Source organism: Anopheles marshallii, chromosome 2, assembly GCF_943734725.1.
Source record: "Anopheles marshallii chromosome 2, idAnoMarsDA_429_01, whole genome shotgun sequence".
In the NCBI taxonomy this organism is placed as follows: domain Eukaryota; kingdom Metazoa; phylum Arthropoda; class Insecta; order Diptera; family Culicidae; genus Anopheles; species Anopheles marshallii.
This window is the reverse complement of record NC_071326.1, coordinates 474,788-489,524: the sequence shown is the minus strand read 5'-3', so window position 1 is coordinate 489,524 and position 14,737 is coordinate 474,788. Positions and strand designations below refer to the sequence as shown.

At 45.7% G+C, this 14,737-nt stretch overlaps 3 protein-coding genes across 3 annotated transcripts in view; all 3 read left to right on the top strand.

Annotated features, from left to right (window-relative positions):
- LOC128709953 (homeobox protein unc-4-like) overlaps positions 1 to 505 on the top strand; it is a 57,543-nt gene extending 57,038 nt beyond the window's left edge. Inside the window, exon 4 of the mRNA XM_053804988.1 lies at positions 157 to 505. Coding sequence (XP_053660963.1) covers positions 157 to 505 — 349 coding nt within the window. The remainder of the gene's footprint in view (positions 1 to 156) is intronic.
- A 7,653-nt stretch (positions 506 to 8,158) lies between these two features.
- Positions 8,159 to 12,113, top strand: LOC128707425 (uncharacterized). Its single transcript, XM_053802376.1, has 5 exons — positions 8,159 to 8,801; positions 8,863 to 8,939; positions 9,005 to 10,137; positions 10,198 to 10,630; positions 10,908 to 12,113. The coding sequence occupies exons 1-5, from the start codon at positions 8,159 to 8,161 to the stop codon at positions 12,111 to 12,113; spliced, it is 3,492 nt and encodes a 1,163-aa protein (XP_053658351.1).
- Positions 12,114 to 14,152: 2,039 nt separating this feature from the next.
- LOC128709252 (uncharacterized) lies at positions 14,153 to 14,686 on the top strand. The gene is made up of 2 exons (XM_053804239.1): positions 14,153 to 14,455; positions 14,546 to 14,686. The coding sequence occupies exons 1-2, from the start codon at positions 14,153 to 14,155 to the stop codon at positions 14,684 to 14,686; spliced, it is 444 nt and encodes a 147-aa protein (XP_053660214.1).
- The last annotated feature ends 51 nt before the right edge of the window (positions 14,687 to 14,737 follow it).

Genomic DNA, 14,737 nt, shown 5'->3' with positions numbered 1-14,737 from the left:
TTAACCGATTTCGACCAAATGGTGCAGACTTTTGAAATGAAATACTCTATTTACGATTAATTATTACGATTTGGACACGACTAATGTCAATGAAAGCGATACGATTCGCACGAAAGACTCCAAAGCTAACAACCATCTCTTCATCTATTTTTCCAGAGCTCGTCGCCGGAAGAAGATAGCAAAGGCACTCGAGCGACAGGCCCGAAAACTACGTGCCAAGGGCATCACGGTCGATCTGGAAGCGCTTAAGGCCGAGTATCTGTCGCAGCACCGCAACAACTCCGGCAGTGACTCGGAGGATGACGACGACAACGATAACGACGACGAGGATCCTATCGATGTGGTCGGTGGAGCGGAATCGGGCGACGAACCGGAGGATTGCTCGATGCAGCGCCGGGAAAGTGTCGATGGCGATGCACTAGATGATACGGGCAGTGACACCCCGCGCAATAGCATAAGGCCCAACCCATTTAGCATAGAATCGCTTCTGTACAACAACACGTGAAACCGCCGGTAACCGAACGTTGTGGTGAATCCGTCTAGGTACCGGGGTCGTGTATCCCTTGTTCTCACCAACAATCGACCCGAAAGTCGGAAAAGTAAAGTCTGTTCCTAAATCAATAGCCAGCGAAAGTCAGAACGCAGCTGCCCAGTGAAATGCAATTTTATCCTTCCTATCCTTTGGTCCCGAAAGTATCCAGCCAGTAGGTAGAACGAATATTGCACAACGAATCCTTCATCCAAGCCCTGTTCCGAGCTCCCTGGTCCACATCCTCAAACCACGCGTTGGCGCGTATGCATTATTTATTTTAATTAATATTTTAATTGTAATTATTGTTTAACGAAACTAGTTCAAAGATGCTTTCCCCGGCACACGGCACGCTCCTGAAGCCTGAGCCACTGATTTCACTGGCAACAATTGAGGGAACCACTGTGTGAGTCTCACTTTTCCCCTTTCTCTCTCTCTCTCTCGTGAATGATGCATTTCAATAAGCCACCACCCATCTACCAAGGGTCGAATGGCGCTAGTTAAAGTAAAGAGAGTGACACAGTGGCACAGGCAGCGATAAGGAACGAGACATATACAACCAACAATAAGTTAAGAACGGTACTGCATGGCACGGCGGCATAACTGGTCCCAATTTTATTTGTCCCACTGCGAGCTATTTCATTTAAAAGCCGGCTTATTTTAAACAAAACCATGAGGAGAGCTATTTGCAACATATAAAAGAAAACAAAAACTATCGTCCCATTCTCTACTAAATCCGCTAAAAAGACACACTCGTAGCGTAAGAAAGGATAGCGACAGGACAATGTGTACAGTAAACTTGGACGAGTGTTTGTTTCTCGGAACAAAACCCGGATCGGCAAGCCGCTGGAGCCCTCTTATCACGATATCAGGAAAGAACAATGTATATAGTACCCAGCAACAATAAGAGGCCTATAAGTATAAATACATATAAAGTAAAGACATACTAATAAAAGAAAAGCCCATAAGTTTCGCATCGACTAGAAGACAATGCCAGAATATATCAGCCCTACTGTGAAGTGCGTTGCGGTGGGTCAAGCACTAAATTGCATAAAATATCATCCCGTAACCATGTTGGCAGCAAATCGTACCGATGCAAATTGGAGAAAGCTCAACGAGATGCACAAACATAAACAAAATTATCCAGCATAAGAATCGTTATTTTATCAAACAACAACAATAAAAAAAACAATGCTACGCCAATGCAGGCATCAGTTGAAGTTGAGAGTTCGATGCGAAACGCAACCCATTCGCTTCTGGAGGCGGACATTCAGTTCCAGGGGAAGTTTTGCGCACTGACGGCAAACTTCAATATTCACAGATCGCAAAACACCGATGCAAACAGTCCCTACAAGCTATACCGATACGTAGCAACATTTGTAAAGTAATGCACAGGCGAACCCCGGGAAGATGATAAACTTATAAATGCATATGAAACGTGCAAGCAACAAAGCATGTTCTATCGAAAAGGAAAAAAAAGGTCATGAGGATAACAAGATCCAGCAAAAGAGATTGAACTATAATGTTAAATATAACGAAAAGAAGTGTAAATTATTGGTTTGTTTTCATTCAAAACTACCATCTAAAAACATTACCCTTTGTTGATATTTTGTAAAGCCTACCGTTGGTCAACGAACATTATTTTATTCCTTTTTCCATATGTTTAGCAACATACATGCTCGCTTCACAAGTCTAAGCCGCGACAAACAAACACATAACAAACCCCCGGAGTGGAGTTGAATAGTGGCGAAGTTGTGTACGTTCCTGAGGTCAGGATGATTTTAATTCGTTTTATTTTGTTTTGTCCAGCAGCGTACTCCAAAAATGTGATTCCTTTTTAAAAATAAATCAATTCAAAGTAACATATTATGCATTGCTGCGTGGCTCTTCTGTGCCTGCGAATGAGGAAGGCTGAAAGAAAAGAACTAAAAAAGAGATTATCGAGGGGGTTTATTGGATTTTTGTTTTGTGAGTAAAGTTTTCCAAAAGTTTTTTTGTTTTGTGAGCAGGTGCATGAACCTTCGAGAAAGTGTCATATTCCAAACGACTTTTCTGACTGCCTTTAACATATTCTTCCTTTGAGCAGAACTCTGATCGGTTCAATCAAAGGTGTCATAATTGAGTTGTGAAAAAAGTCAATCTTATGTAGAAATAGGCTCGTGACATGCAAACGAATCTGTTTACATAATGCTTATGTTCATGCTTAGCGAATGTGTTCATATGGAAATCTTCAAGAATAACACGGAACAGTCCGGGTCATGCGAAGGATTTTACACAGTGAAATTTGGAAAATTTGTTCGGTTCTTCATATCGTGTTGCTACTAATAACGACCGATACGATTAACCCCGTGAAAATATGCTCCAACGTGGAAAACGTGGAAAGACATCATAACAACTTCCGATAGCTAATAGTTGATACCTACCACTTAGTCCATCTGGCTCTTTCGAGCTTGCACAACAAACCGTACCAAATCACGCTCAACAACTGTTTTCTTGTAGAAAAAAAAGGTGAAACCACAAACAACCGTTATGCGGCTCTCAATCAACACACCAATCAAATTATGGTCGATCAGCAACGGGATTGTGGTTAGCTTAATTCATTAACCAAACTAATACAAACCGACTCCAAATACGGGGTGAGCAAACAACAAACCCTCGAATTTCAACCGGAAGTGATGCCTGCGCTTCATTTATACACAGTTTTTTTCTTTGTATGTTTGTCTGGCTAATTTTGCCACTCACTTTTTTATTACCACTCTTTCAACATTTCTTCTCCACAAATCGGCGTTGTGCAATAAAAAAAGCTCAGGAAAGATGTTCAAAGGTTCCTGGTGCGAGCAGCAGCAAACGCAACAAAAAAGGTGATGCTTTCGATATAAAATTTACCACAAAGTCGATCCTACATGCTCCCCGTGTGCTTTCCCGCTGTGCCCAGGAAGGATATGCGATGTGGAGTATGCCGCAGAACGATGGTATGAAGATGGAATTACATGAAAAAAGCAGAAATATCTTTATACATGACTAACGATCGTGCTGAGTTGCTGTGTACGAGCGCGTGAGTAATATCTATTCGCCATGATATGGTGTCTGAAGTTTTTCACTTTTGTCAGTTTCAAATTAAGTTGTTGTGTGTTGGGTTTTGTGGGACTATTCCATTCAAGTCTCATCACAATTATCACCCGGCGTAAGTCGTCTCATCTTCACCCCTGCTGCTAACGGGTTTAAGGGGGCTCCAGCTGTCCACTGGCGCTTTTGCAGTATTCCTCAGGAATTCCCCACGGGTTAATGGTTTTATAATGAACACTTGTCCCTTTTCTACTCTATAATCGGTCGCGATGATCCGGTAACCCATTCCCTTTATTAGAATTGCTGTAATGAGGAATATAATATTTGAACCGAAACAGCTTACTAACAAAGTTTAGGAACAGTTTATGTACAGATACCATATTCAGATGAAATAAGAGTCTTTCAGTGTAATCTGAGCAGTAATATCCAAGCAACCAAAACAGCGAAGAGTATCACGAAGAATTAGTCTTCTTCTTTAACGCCATAGCACCCTCAAGTGATCTAGGCCTACCATTTTTAGCTTTGCTTGACTTTGATTCCCCGTAGCTGGATAGTCAGTCTTGCGTACGGTCGATGGGCCCAGATGGGATTTTGTACCGGTCCTGTCGTGTGAAACCGGCGCCGCTACCAAATACATTCCCAGGCCTTCCAAATTAATTCTTATGAAATAAAATTAAAATACTAAAAATAGAATCTCTTTTTCTTCCGTTTTCTAACTCCCAGTTCCAAGCCTTTTGATGCTCACTAACAACACTCAACGTAAACAAACTTTGTACAAGATACAGCAGAAAAGCACACCGAACAACAACACATTCCAGCCGTCCAGCGTAAATGAAGACATCCTCAACTGTAACGAAAAAAAAACGCTCCTATCCCTTAAGGCCCCTTCAGACTAATGCTTCACGGAGCAGCCTAATAAAAGACAGCAGCAACACTGCCTGAAACATAACTTATTGTTCGCGTGAAGAAAATTGGAAACAGGGAATCCGGGGCTCCAAGGGCCCTGCAGCGAATTAGCGGCCGTACACCGACGGGTAGCGACAAACCCCCATCCATATCCGATCGCTTCTTCTTCTACCTGGAGCGATCCGAATAACCGTCTGCCTTCGTCTCAAATCGTCTGAAATCACCTGATCTTTGATGATTTATTATATTTAATAACAGAGCGCACGGTTCGGTGAAAATAATAAACAAGTGTAAATGAGATTGATGCCGGAGCGCGTTGAAGAACAAAACAAAAAAAAACACACACACAGCCCCTCCCGAAAGGAACGGGGAAACTGAGGAGAAAGAAAAGATCTTCCATGGTTGCGGTTTTTCCTTTGCACGTTCGCTCTCTTCAGTTCCCGCCCTTCGCACAATTGACACCCGGGCGACACGATCGTCTCTGGCGAGTTGATTCATTTCGTTTCTCGCTGCCCTTTACCGATCGCTTTCATTGATGTGTGTTGCGGGCTCGTTTCGGGATAAATTAAATTAAACTGCTCGGCTATGAATCTCTGCTCATTGATTATCCTCCCTTATGTGCGTGTGTGTGTGAATGTACCGGTCCTCGCGAATGGGAAAGGATCACCTGACAAAATACCGAATGATCGCGAGATCGTGGGAGCTGTACCTTTGTTACTTTGCGATGGTCCAAATGATTTTCTAATGTCTTAATCATGGACTTTAAAACAAAAGCGGGTGAAACGTGGCGTGGATGTAGGGGACCGGTGGAATTAGGGGGAAAAGTTTCACTTCGACATATAGGTCGTTCATCGTTCATCGTTCGGCGGATAATCGTTGATCTTGTAGAGGAAAGTTTGACTAACATCGTTATTAACTAAGTCGGGGCTGTCAAACCCAAGTAGAAGGAAGAGCAAGAGGATTTTGTTGAGAAGTTAATGACAAATCTTGCATATTTCATAACTTTTCGAATATTTGCAAGGATCACTAAGAACTACCTTATTTGTGAAGAATCGACACAAATCAGTTACTTATTATTTAAAAAGTAAGGTATTTCTGGAGTACCAGCTTCAAATGGGTTTTGTATCAGGGATTCCTATTTAGTTCCCGCTGTGTTCTGACTTGTTGATTTGTGTTAAGCAATAGCATCCAGTAAAAATTAAATGCCATAAAGATACTTCTGTCATGAAGTACCTCCATTCTCCAATGGATGTTTGACATCTCTGAATTTAATGAATCATTATCTATAGGTTTAAAATTTTAAACTACCCCCATGCTTTCTATCACAACTAATACTATCGCTTTACGTCTAAACAAACCCTTATAAAAATCTCTACGAATCGTACAACAGTCTCGTAGTCTGATCGTACAACATACTGCTCGAATCAAGTAGCAATGCTGTCCCACTGATGGTTCTGATCTCATAGCCAAGCGTAATTCTGTTCCTCCACAATCAACCGGCACTGCACTTTTAGCAAAGGTCAGCCGTTTACGATACAGTGTGTCGCAGTGGAATGCGCACAACGATTCTTGGACACAATTAACTCAAATAGTATTCATTTTCATTTATCCACGGACAGGCTTATTTGCCGTTCGGTCCGGCACTGAAGATTGCTCTTGTTTTGGAGTTATTCCCCTTTACTAATTAGGAGATCCAGTGTGAACACTCTCGTGCAACTCACTGTATGAGAGTGTGTATGTCAATCTAACGCTAATACGCTCTACCAGCACGATTCAACTGTTTGAAACAACGTACATCCCAAACAAGACGTGCGCTTATGCTTCAAACGCTGGCGGTCTGCTCTAACCACCTCCATGCATTGTGTCACCCTGTTCCCTCCCCTATGCCTGTGCCATACGAGAGAAGCGAGTGCGCGTAATCAAGCGAGTGAGATCGTGGTGCCTCGCCATTGCCATGTGCATACATGTGCATCAATGTGTGTGGCGCTCGAATGCGCCAGAGTGGAGCTCTGACGCGTTCTCGCGTTCTCGCGGAGACTGCATCGCCCGTATCTAGTACACTCGGGCCATGGACAAGATACAGATGCATTAGAATAGTCGCGGACTCGCCCTGTCCATTGTGCCTGCTCTGTGCGGTGCATGAATCGGTGTTGTGTAACTGCGTAGAACAGTGATCTTCATCTCCAGCGATACAGTTTGCCAGTTTTCGGTGGTGCAGAATCGAAGCGTAACATCTGCTTTCGTTCGATGGTTAGCATATTCTGCAACAACGCTAAAGTCCGCTTGTCCCCTAAAAGCATCGTTCTAAGTGAGGCGAATTAGTTTGTTTGCTATTTTTAGCCCCGATCCGCGCCACTCAAACATTTGCAATCGTGACAAATTGAACTAACGCACGGGGGTACGGTTGCTGAAGTGTGTTTGCGTTCTGCAGGGCCAGCAAAACGGTTCGTTTCGTGCTTATCAGTGAGCGTTCGGACCCGATAGAGCGAGTGCTGTTGTGCAACAGAAGGGCAACCCATCAGTTCTTCGGCTGGTGTAAAAGTGATTAGAAAGACGATTCTCTGTTGCGCAGCAGCAGCAACCGTAACGGAAGGAAGGCACCGTACACATGGTCTGTATGGAATCTCTTCAGCATGCACGCTCACGATCATGGGAGAAGAAGCACACACATGTACAAAACAAAAAAACACACAGCTAAGGTCGCGACGCAACAGCGACTCATCTGTTTAAATATCTTCCTGTGCTGGGTTGTGTGATCGAGCGCTAGTGCTTGCAGATCATGCTTACCACCGACGACGGCGACGTAACAAAACACCGCAAACGCCCGCAAGGGCAGAGAGGACCAGCGGTGACACACGTGACTGCCGTCAATTGAACGTCTGGTTAGCCTTCGCGCGTTAGTTTGCGTTCTTAGCGTTGGAGACGGTGATCTTGTAGGGGTTAGATCTCCGCAACTCGGGCCGCTAGACCGAGACCGCGATCTTGGGAGCTGTTCTTAAAGCTGCCACACAATCGAGAACGGATGTGTGTGGATGGTATTAATTGGTAATTGTTTCTGCCTTGAGGACACGAAACATTGCAACGCTAGTGCTAGCACGAACGGCGAACTCTTGCACAGTCTCACCGTGCTCAGCGCCTTGTGGTTTTGACAAAAGGCATCATTGTGCGCTGTTACGGCCCATTTTCTGTAAACAATCTAACCCCTCGAACTGGCATTTTCAAGCGTTAAGGTATAATTCAAATTACGACTCCTTATCTTGAACGTTGTCACATTCCATCAGCTGACGAGGGCCACCGTCCGCGTACGGTTCTTCGGCTCCGGATATCGTACGCATGCGCTTCAAATGTCATCCGTACGCCACCGGAGACATAACACCGAACGAACCGATATCGGAGACGGGAAAAAAGTGCGTAAATAAGTCGATTTCCATCGTGAACAGTGCTGAGGGTGGCATTTTTTTTTGTTCGACTGCCATTACTATTAGTCCTCTAACGAGCACGACAAAAGCATTTGATTCCCATAATGGTACGAGTTGCTGTTGCGCGCCGCGGTGCACATCCCCTGTACACTTGTGCCCTTCTTCGAACAACTCGCATTATCTAACAGCATTCCGGGTTTCGCTTCATTCCAGGACAACTTCCCGTCTTCTCACCAGCATGGAAGTACCCTCCATGGTACGACGCTCCGGGGGCAAACTCATAGTGCGGCAGGTAGTCAGTGGTGAGCAGCTGGTAGTATTGAACGAGAGCATCAAAACCGAGCAACACCCAGAACACCAATCCCAACCCGAGCACTCGCCCCTTATCGATGGTGATAGCCAACGCTCCGATAACGCCACAGTTTCGTCGGACAACATTGAACCGCTCGCACACCACCGAAAGCAGCAGCTATTGCCACAGTGTAAAATAAAGAGAAACTACTCGTGTCGCAGCTGCAACTACTTCACCCAAAATCCCAGAAGCTATCTCACGCATCTACGCGACAAGCACGGGGAGAAGATTAGTGTGAACGAGTGTAAACGATGTCTATACGCGTCGCGACACCACCAGAAGCTGGCACGTCACATGAGAATGGTACACGGTGTTGTCGCGGAGTCTAACAAAACGAATGTGCCTGGTAATCGTGATAGGAAATTGATTGAAAAGCATCGTCCCAAACAGCAGAGACGCGCTGGGAGTTCTTGCTCCTCGGAGACGCTCGAGACGAAGATTTTGGATGCACTCGGTAACGTATACGCACAGCAACTTGTTGCATCCTTGTTGAGCAACATTGAACCGTTTTGGAGCTCGTCTATACCCGGTAAGCTACTTTACTCCTCAAGTTTTCCTTTTAACCATTCGTATAATTCACTTCACAGTAGCGAACACTAATCTATTAAAGCCAACAATCAAGTCCGAGATGGATGACGTACAAAATGTTTTAAAAACTCCTGACAAGGTAATCCTAAAACGAATGAAAAGTCTCATACCAATAATACCAATCGAGCAATCCATTTGTTCTTCAACTCAATCCAGGACAGGGAAATGGAGAAAAACACCCGCAAATCATCGGAAGACAATGAAACCACACCGAGAAAGCGTGCCCGACCGATACCCAACCTGATTCCGTTGGCTGCATCCACTCCAGTTCCAGCAAGGCCGGAAAAGGAACTGCTTAAGCCTGTGCCGATGTCTATGCTGATGCCGCCGGATGCTGCATCGAAGTCATCCGACACACCTACATCACCTGTGCGCTTATCGTCACCACAGACAAAATGTACTTTTTGTGAGCTCAGCTTCGAGTCTACGATGGATCTGGCGAACCATATCGCATCGTCACATAAGGAAGATCTTATCACTTCGCTGCTGCAGAAATCGATCGACGAATCGAACCAAAACATTTTCCCCCAAAGTGACGCTGATAGTGCGTCGAACGAGATGTGGAAAAGCCTGCTGGAAGTGAATATGTTCAGTACGGATCCTTCCGCTAGAGCGGGTAGTGAGTCGGATGGAAAATCCCTATCGAACGCATCCAAGGAAGATGATGATGTGGAAATACTGGAAAACAAATCGGAAACGTATTGCGGAGTTGAGACGGCCCCAGGCTATGGTGAAGTGACGAGCAAGCTAAGCTCCACCGATCCCAACGCCACGGGTTTGATGAAGAAGGTGTTCAAATGTCCCCACTGTTCGTTCTGGGCCTCGACGGCTTCCCGCTTTCACGTGCACATTGTGGGCCATCTCAACAAGAAACCGTTCGAATGTTCGCTGTGCTCGTATCGCTCCAACTGGCGATGGGACATAACGAAGCACATCCGCCTGAAGACGATTCGTGACCCGAGCCACAAGAATGCCGGTGTGCTGATGAATGATGAAACCGGACGGAGAAACTACACCAAATACAACAAATACATTACGCTCATGCAAATTACCGACCACAGCACGAAGGAATCGACGAGCTATGCGAAATCTTTCGCCGAGAGCAGTATGTCGGATTTAATGACAGCGTATAACGCGTATAACATTGATTTGAAAGCGTTGACCAGTATACCGGAATTCAATCTTTTAATGGAGGATAAGCAAATGCACGATGAGACGGGTGTCGGTATGAAGGTGGATGACAACGGGCACTTTAAATGTCAATACTGCGACCATAGGTAATGAAGGATCCAATCGTTAGAAAACACACGTTTTAATAACCCCCCTTTTTATTTTAGAACCACAACCAAGGATGAGCTCTTGCAGCATACAACAAACGCCCACACGGGAACAAACACCTCTCTTCAGCTGCTGGAGGAGGCAACGGAGCAGGATGGGCACTGCAGCACTGCAGCCCAACAGCCCAAGCACAGTAGTACGGCGAATAATATTTCCACACCCTCCAGTACACCAACGCCTCCGGCTTCGTCCGGCATTTGTAGCCTTAGTAAAAGTGCAGCTAACACTAGCAACGATAGTCCTACTAATGGAACACTACTAACTGCTAGCGGTGCTGGAGATAAAACGAACCCGCCGGAACCCGGTGGCGATAGAGCTGGCGATGGTGAAGGTAGCTCGCAAAGGATGGCGATGCCCACTACCTGGCGCCATAACGCACCATACCGTTGTGGCCATTGCCATCAGGTTTCTAACTGGAAACATGTCATTCAGGTATAAATTGGAATTTGTATTGCGGAATGTCTTTCGATTCCTGCTGTAGATTAGATGCTGAGGGCTGGTTAATGTGATTGTGAAAGTGGTTGGCCAATTAACATGGAGCTTTCAGTTTTTCCTTCTCCTTTTCTCTGTTAATACCTTTAGGATCGTTTGATGTTAGGATAATCTTAATTTAGCTTCTAAAGGACAAAGATTTTAATTTTATCTGGAGTACTAGTTTCGTTCACGCACATCAATGCCTTAACACCATCCTCCACTTTCCTCTTTGCAGAGACACTGTCGGCTGAAACACAACGGGCACGTTTTTATTGAGCATGTCAACTCGGAAAAGGACGACCCTTCCGACAGTGATAGTCAGTTGCAGCGGAATAGCAAACAGAACCAACATTCCGTGTACGTGATTGAGGATGTGCTCCATCATCAAGCAACCGTGCCGCCGTCGGATCAAACGCGAAAATCGATCGAAGCTCTAGCGGGCTCCTCCATACCTCCGCCACTAGCGCCCTTCAGCATGGATGACGTAGGCTGTCCGGCAAACACACTGGAACCGATCGTGGAAATCCTCGACAAAGACCCGGCAGATATGATCAATTTCAACGGTAGCATTATGCCTTCCACAGTGCTAGTGGACAGTGGAACTGTGGCTCCAGCAGTGCCTAGCGAGCAGCTAGAATGTATCTCGTGTCAATTTCGTGCCGAAACGGTAGAGCAGCTTACCGAACACTTGGAACAACACATGAGCGGCAGTCAAACTGGAACATCCGGTAGTTACGACCCATCAGGGTTGATCGATCCCGTGCCAACGACCATGTACTACTGTCCCCGCTGTCCAGCACGGTTCTTCCACGAAAACCACATTTTGGAGCACGAAGCGAAGCATGCTGCTAGCGCCGAGGGCAAGCCGTGCTCGTTTTGCTCCTTCACCACCACGGACGATGATGAGCGGGGTCGGCATGAGGAGGTCCATTCGCCTGCCTACAATATCAACACCGACAACTTACAGATCTTTCTCGCCGAAAGCAAAGAATATCCCAAACCACAGTTGACACTGAAGGAAAGCAATGGAGAGCAATTGTTTTATGTGGAGATGCCAGGTGAAACTAACCCAAATCACTCGCCGGAAGTCACGACCACCAGAAGGGGAAAGAAATCCAAGCCCCGTTTACGAACACCCGAGTCGGCGAACGGGGACGATGAGCAGCTGAGTTCCATCTTTCTGTGCGAATACTGCGACCAAACGTTCGACGTGGAGTCGGATTTAAACACCCACGTAAGGACACACTTTTCCTCCATCCTGTCGCCGCAAGGTGTATCGTACTACACCTCGCTCAGCAACACACTGGACAAGGAGAAGAAGCTGGAGCTGATCGTATCGGGGTCCCAATCGACAATGGCACTGCACTACGTGTACGATAACGCGCGCAAGAAGGACTGGAACGTGTACTCGAAGGCGGAGAGTGTTTTGTTGAAATTTTGAGTGCAACTTCAAGGTTTGTTTCGACTTTGTTGGATCTTTTGTCGTTTAGCTTAGCGCGGTAGAATTAGGCATGTTCTAAGAACGTTGGCCCTTTCGTTCAAGTTGTGGTAAGGAACCAATTTCATTTGACAGTTTATCACGTGACCATAGGTTATGTAGCTTTAGAACGATCTAGTGCAAGAAATAAAAGTAATCATTGTTATGCCATTATGTAGCTTTGCTGTAGTTTGCCTTCTCATTCTACCTGCAGCAGCAATATTTTGTTAATTTATTAGAGCGTAACGCATTTCATTGGGATGGAAGGCACAGGATATCCTGATCTTGGTGGATACCCTTCAGACCTGAAGCTGGACGATCTCCCATACGGACACGTACACCAACAACTGGGGTTTTTTTTTAGATTCTTTTCTCGGACGCACAAAAAAACAACATTGCCATAAAATAACAAGGCTTTCACGAAGATATACACCCACCATTCCCACGTATCCCTCCTGTGTACCGCTCTAGTTCTCCGGCCATTCCCCGCCCATCCTTCTTGGCACACTTTTTGTGGGTATAAAACGGCGCTTTATCGATGATCACCACAAACCACAATGGTCTCGGGACGTTTCGTCACCTGGAGAACACAAAATTACATGCTGAGTGTTTTCGTCTACCCGCACCTTCTATGGCCCATCCGGGGCCGCACGGGCGCTTCTTTTTTTTTCTCGGGACGTTACGGGATTTTTGTTTATGTTTTGAAAAGCGATAATGCGACCACAGGATAGACAGCACTAAACGATGACGACGACATTGGCCGTTTTGGACCGATGCACTTGCTCCTTACCCCTTTACGCGAGGGCTGAAACGCAGGCAAATTCTAGGCTATCTGGGTCGCCCGAGGGCAGAATTTATCAATGAACGGGAAATACCCTGCTCTTGTTCATTGATTCCCCTGCACTGCTATTTTTTAATGGGTTTCCCATGTACCCATAACTTGGTGCTCTCTAGCATTCCCTACCTGGTACAACAGCCATGGTCATATGGAAAGTTCTTTAAAAAATCATTCCTAAAGCGAAGGGCTAGAAAGCCAGAGTTTAACTAACACATAGAAGAAACTATGAAGAATCGTGTGTTTTCCATCTCTTTCAGACATTTAACTTGGAAAATATCACGAGCACGGGCTGTATGCAGAACAAGGTAAACTGTAGTTAAACTCAAAATATCTATATCACTCCGCATCCTTTTTTTGCAGTCGTTTACACATTTCCCTATTTTGCTACGATCTTTCGTTTCCGATCTCGAACTCAATCTTGGAAAACACACGCATCACTTCCCCGACGCCACCAATTGTGTCTAATAGTGTTCTAGCACTTCCTGTCTCCTTCAAAAGTTCCGTTTTCTTTTCCGTCCCGAATATGACAAGCGACACTATGTCCCGGGTTTCCCATCGCATGGGACAATTTCCGGCCGTCGACTTGCAGTTATCAAACGTAGACCGTTCCATATGTCTTGTTATTCAGGATGTCTGCTAGGACAACATTTTCTGCACGTTACAAACGTTGGCGCTGAATGGCGGACAGTTTACCCTAGTGCGAGTTACCATCACGCACGGCAAGGTATTCTGTACGTTGATGCTTCCCTACCTGTTTGCTCCCGTGTGTCAAACAGCCTCGCAAACAGGGACGGCCAGATGTTTCCGGTATTTTTGTTACTTGCTGTTCTGCCTACCCGCGCTTGGGAAGTTTTATGAATGAAGCTACCAACCCTTTCGATGCGTTATAAATGCGTCCTTGTAGGAGTGTACCCCGTTGCTCTAACTTTTTTTCCACGTTCACTCGTGCGGGCTTTACCTTTAGTCGTAAGGTACCATAGAAAGGATCGCTTCAGCAGCCCCAGTGGCTCATTAGCAAGCTGACCGTTGAGGTGTGAACACATTGTCTGAACATCTACCGACTACGAAACAGTGTGCTGAATTCCGTGTGATGTGTACTCGACCTTTGTGAATATTTAGAGCTAGCATTTACGTGACGCTATCGGTGCCCAATTCATTCGATAAGATGAAGGCCGAAGTAATTCGCTCGTACACAGCCGTACGTCTAACTGTGTTCATCTGCTGCATTGGAATGGCCGCAGGGAGGATAATTCACCGGATTAGTGATTACAATGCCCCGATGGCGGAACCAGTGCGTCAGTGTCGTGCAATCTGCTTGGCAAACCATTTGCACGAGGAGATCAACAACATCGTCGTAACGGATGAGTGTACCGATCGACCCAACTGCTTCATGTGTTGGGATTATTGCAAGCTACTGCACGAGGAGAAGCGTATCGTGCGCGATTTGATGTGCAGTGATGTGATTTGTGTAAGTAATCCACAACTTTATCCACTTCTAAAATGCCAAGCGCTCCAAACATAAATATCTAACGCGTCGCTTCCTATACGTTCTTTACAGTACTCGGGATGTAAGACAGCCTGCAAATACTACGGAGGTTTCTTTCGAAACGTGAAACCGATAGCTTTGTTAAGGACCCTCGCTATACCGGCTATCGGACATCAGACGAGTCGCTACGACGTCGAACCCAGTGCAACCTAACCGACGAAAGCACCCCGTACTGCTCGTTTCTAATCGTTACTACCTCCAACA

Coding starts and splice junctions, on each gene's coding strand:
- LOC128707425 (XM_053802376.1), top strand. CDS start 8,159: ATGGAAGTACCCTCCATGGTACGACGCTCCGGGGGCAAACTCATAGTG. Junction 10,138..10,197: donor TGTCAATACTGCGACCATAG/GTAATGAAGGAT, acceptor TTTTTATTTTAG/AACCACAACCAAGGATGAGC. Junction 10,631..10,907: donor ACTGGAAACATGTCATTCAG/GTATAAATTGGA, acceptor TCCTCTTTGCAG/AGACACTGTCGGCTGAAACA.
- LOC128709252 (XM_053804239.1), top strand. CDS start 14,153: ATGAAGGCCGAAGTAATTCGCTCGTACACAGCCGTACGTCTAACTGTG. Junction 14,456..14,545: donor TGTGCAGTGATGTGATTTGT/GTAAGTAATCCA, acceptor CGTTCTTTACAG/TACTCGGGATGTAAGACAGC.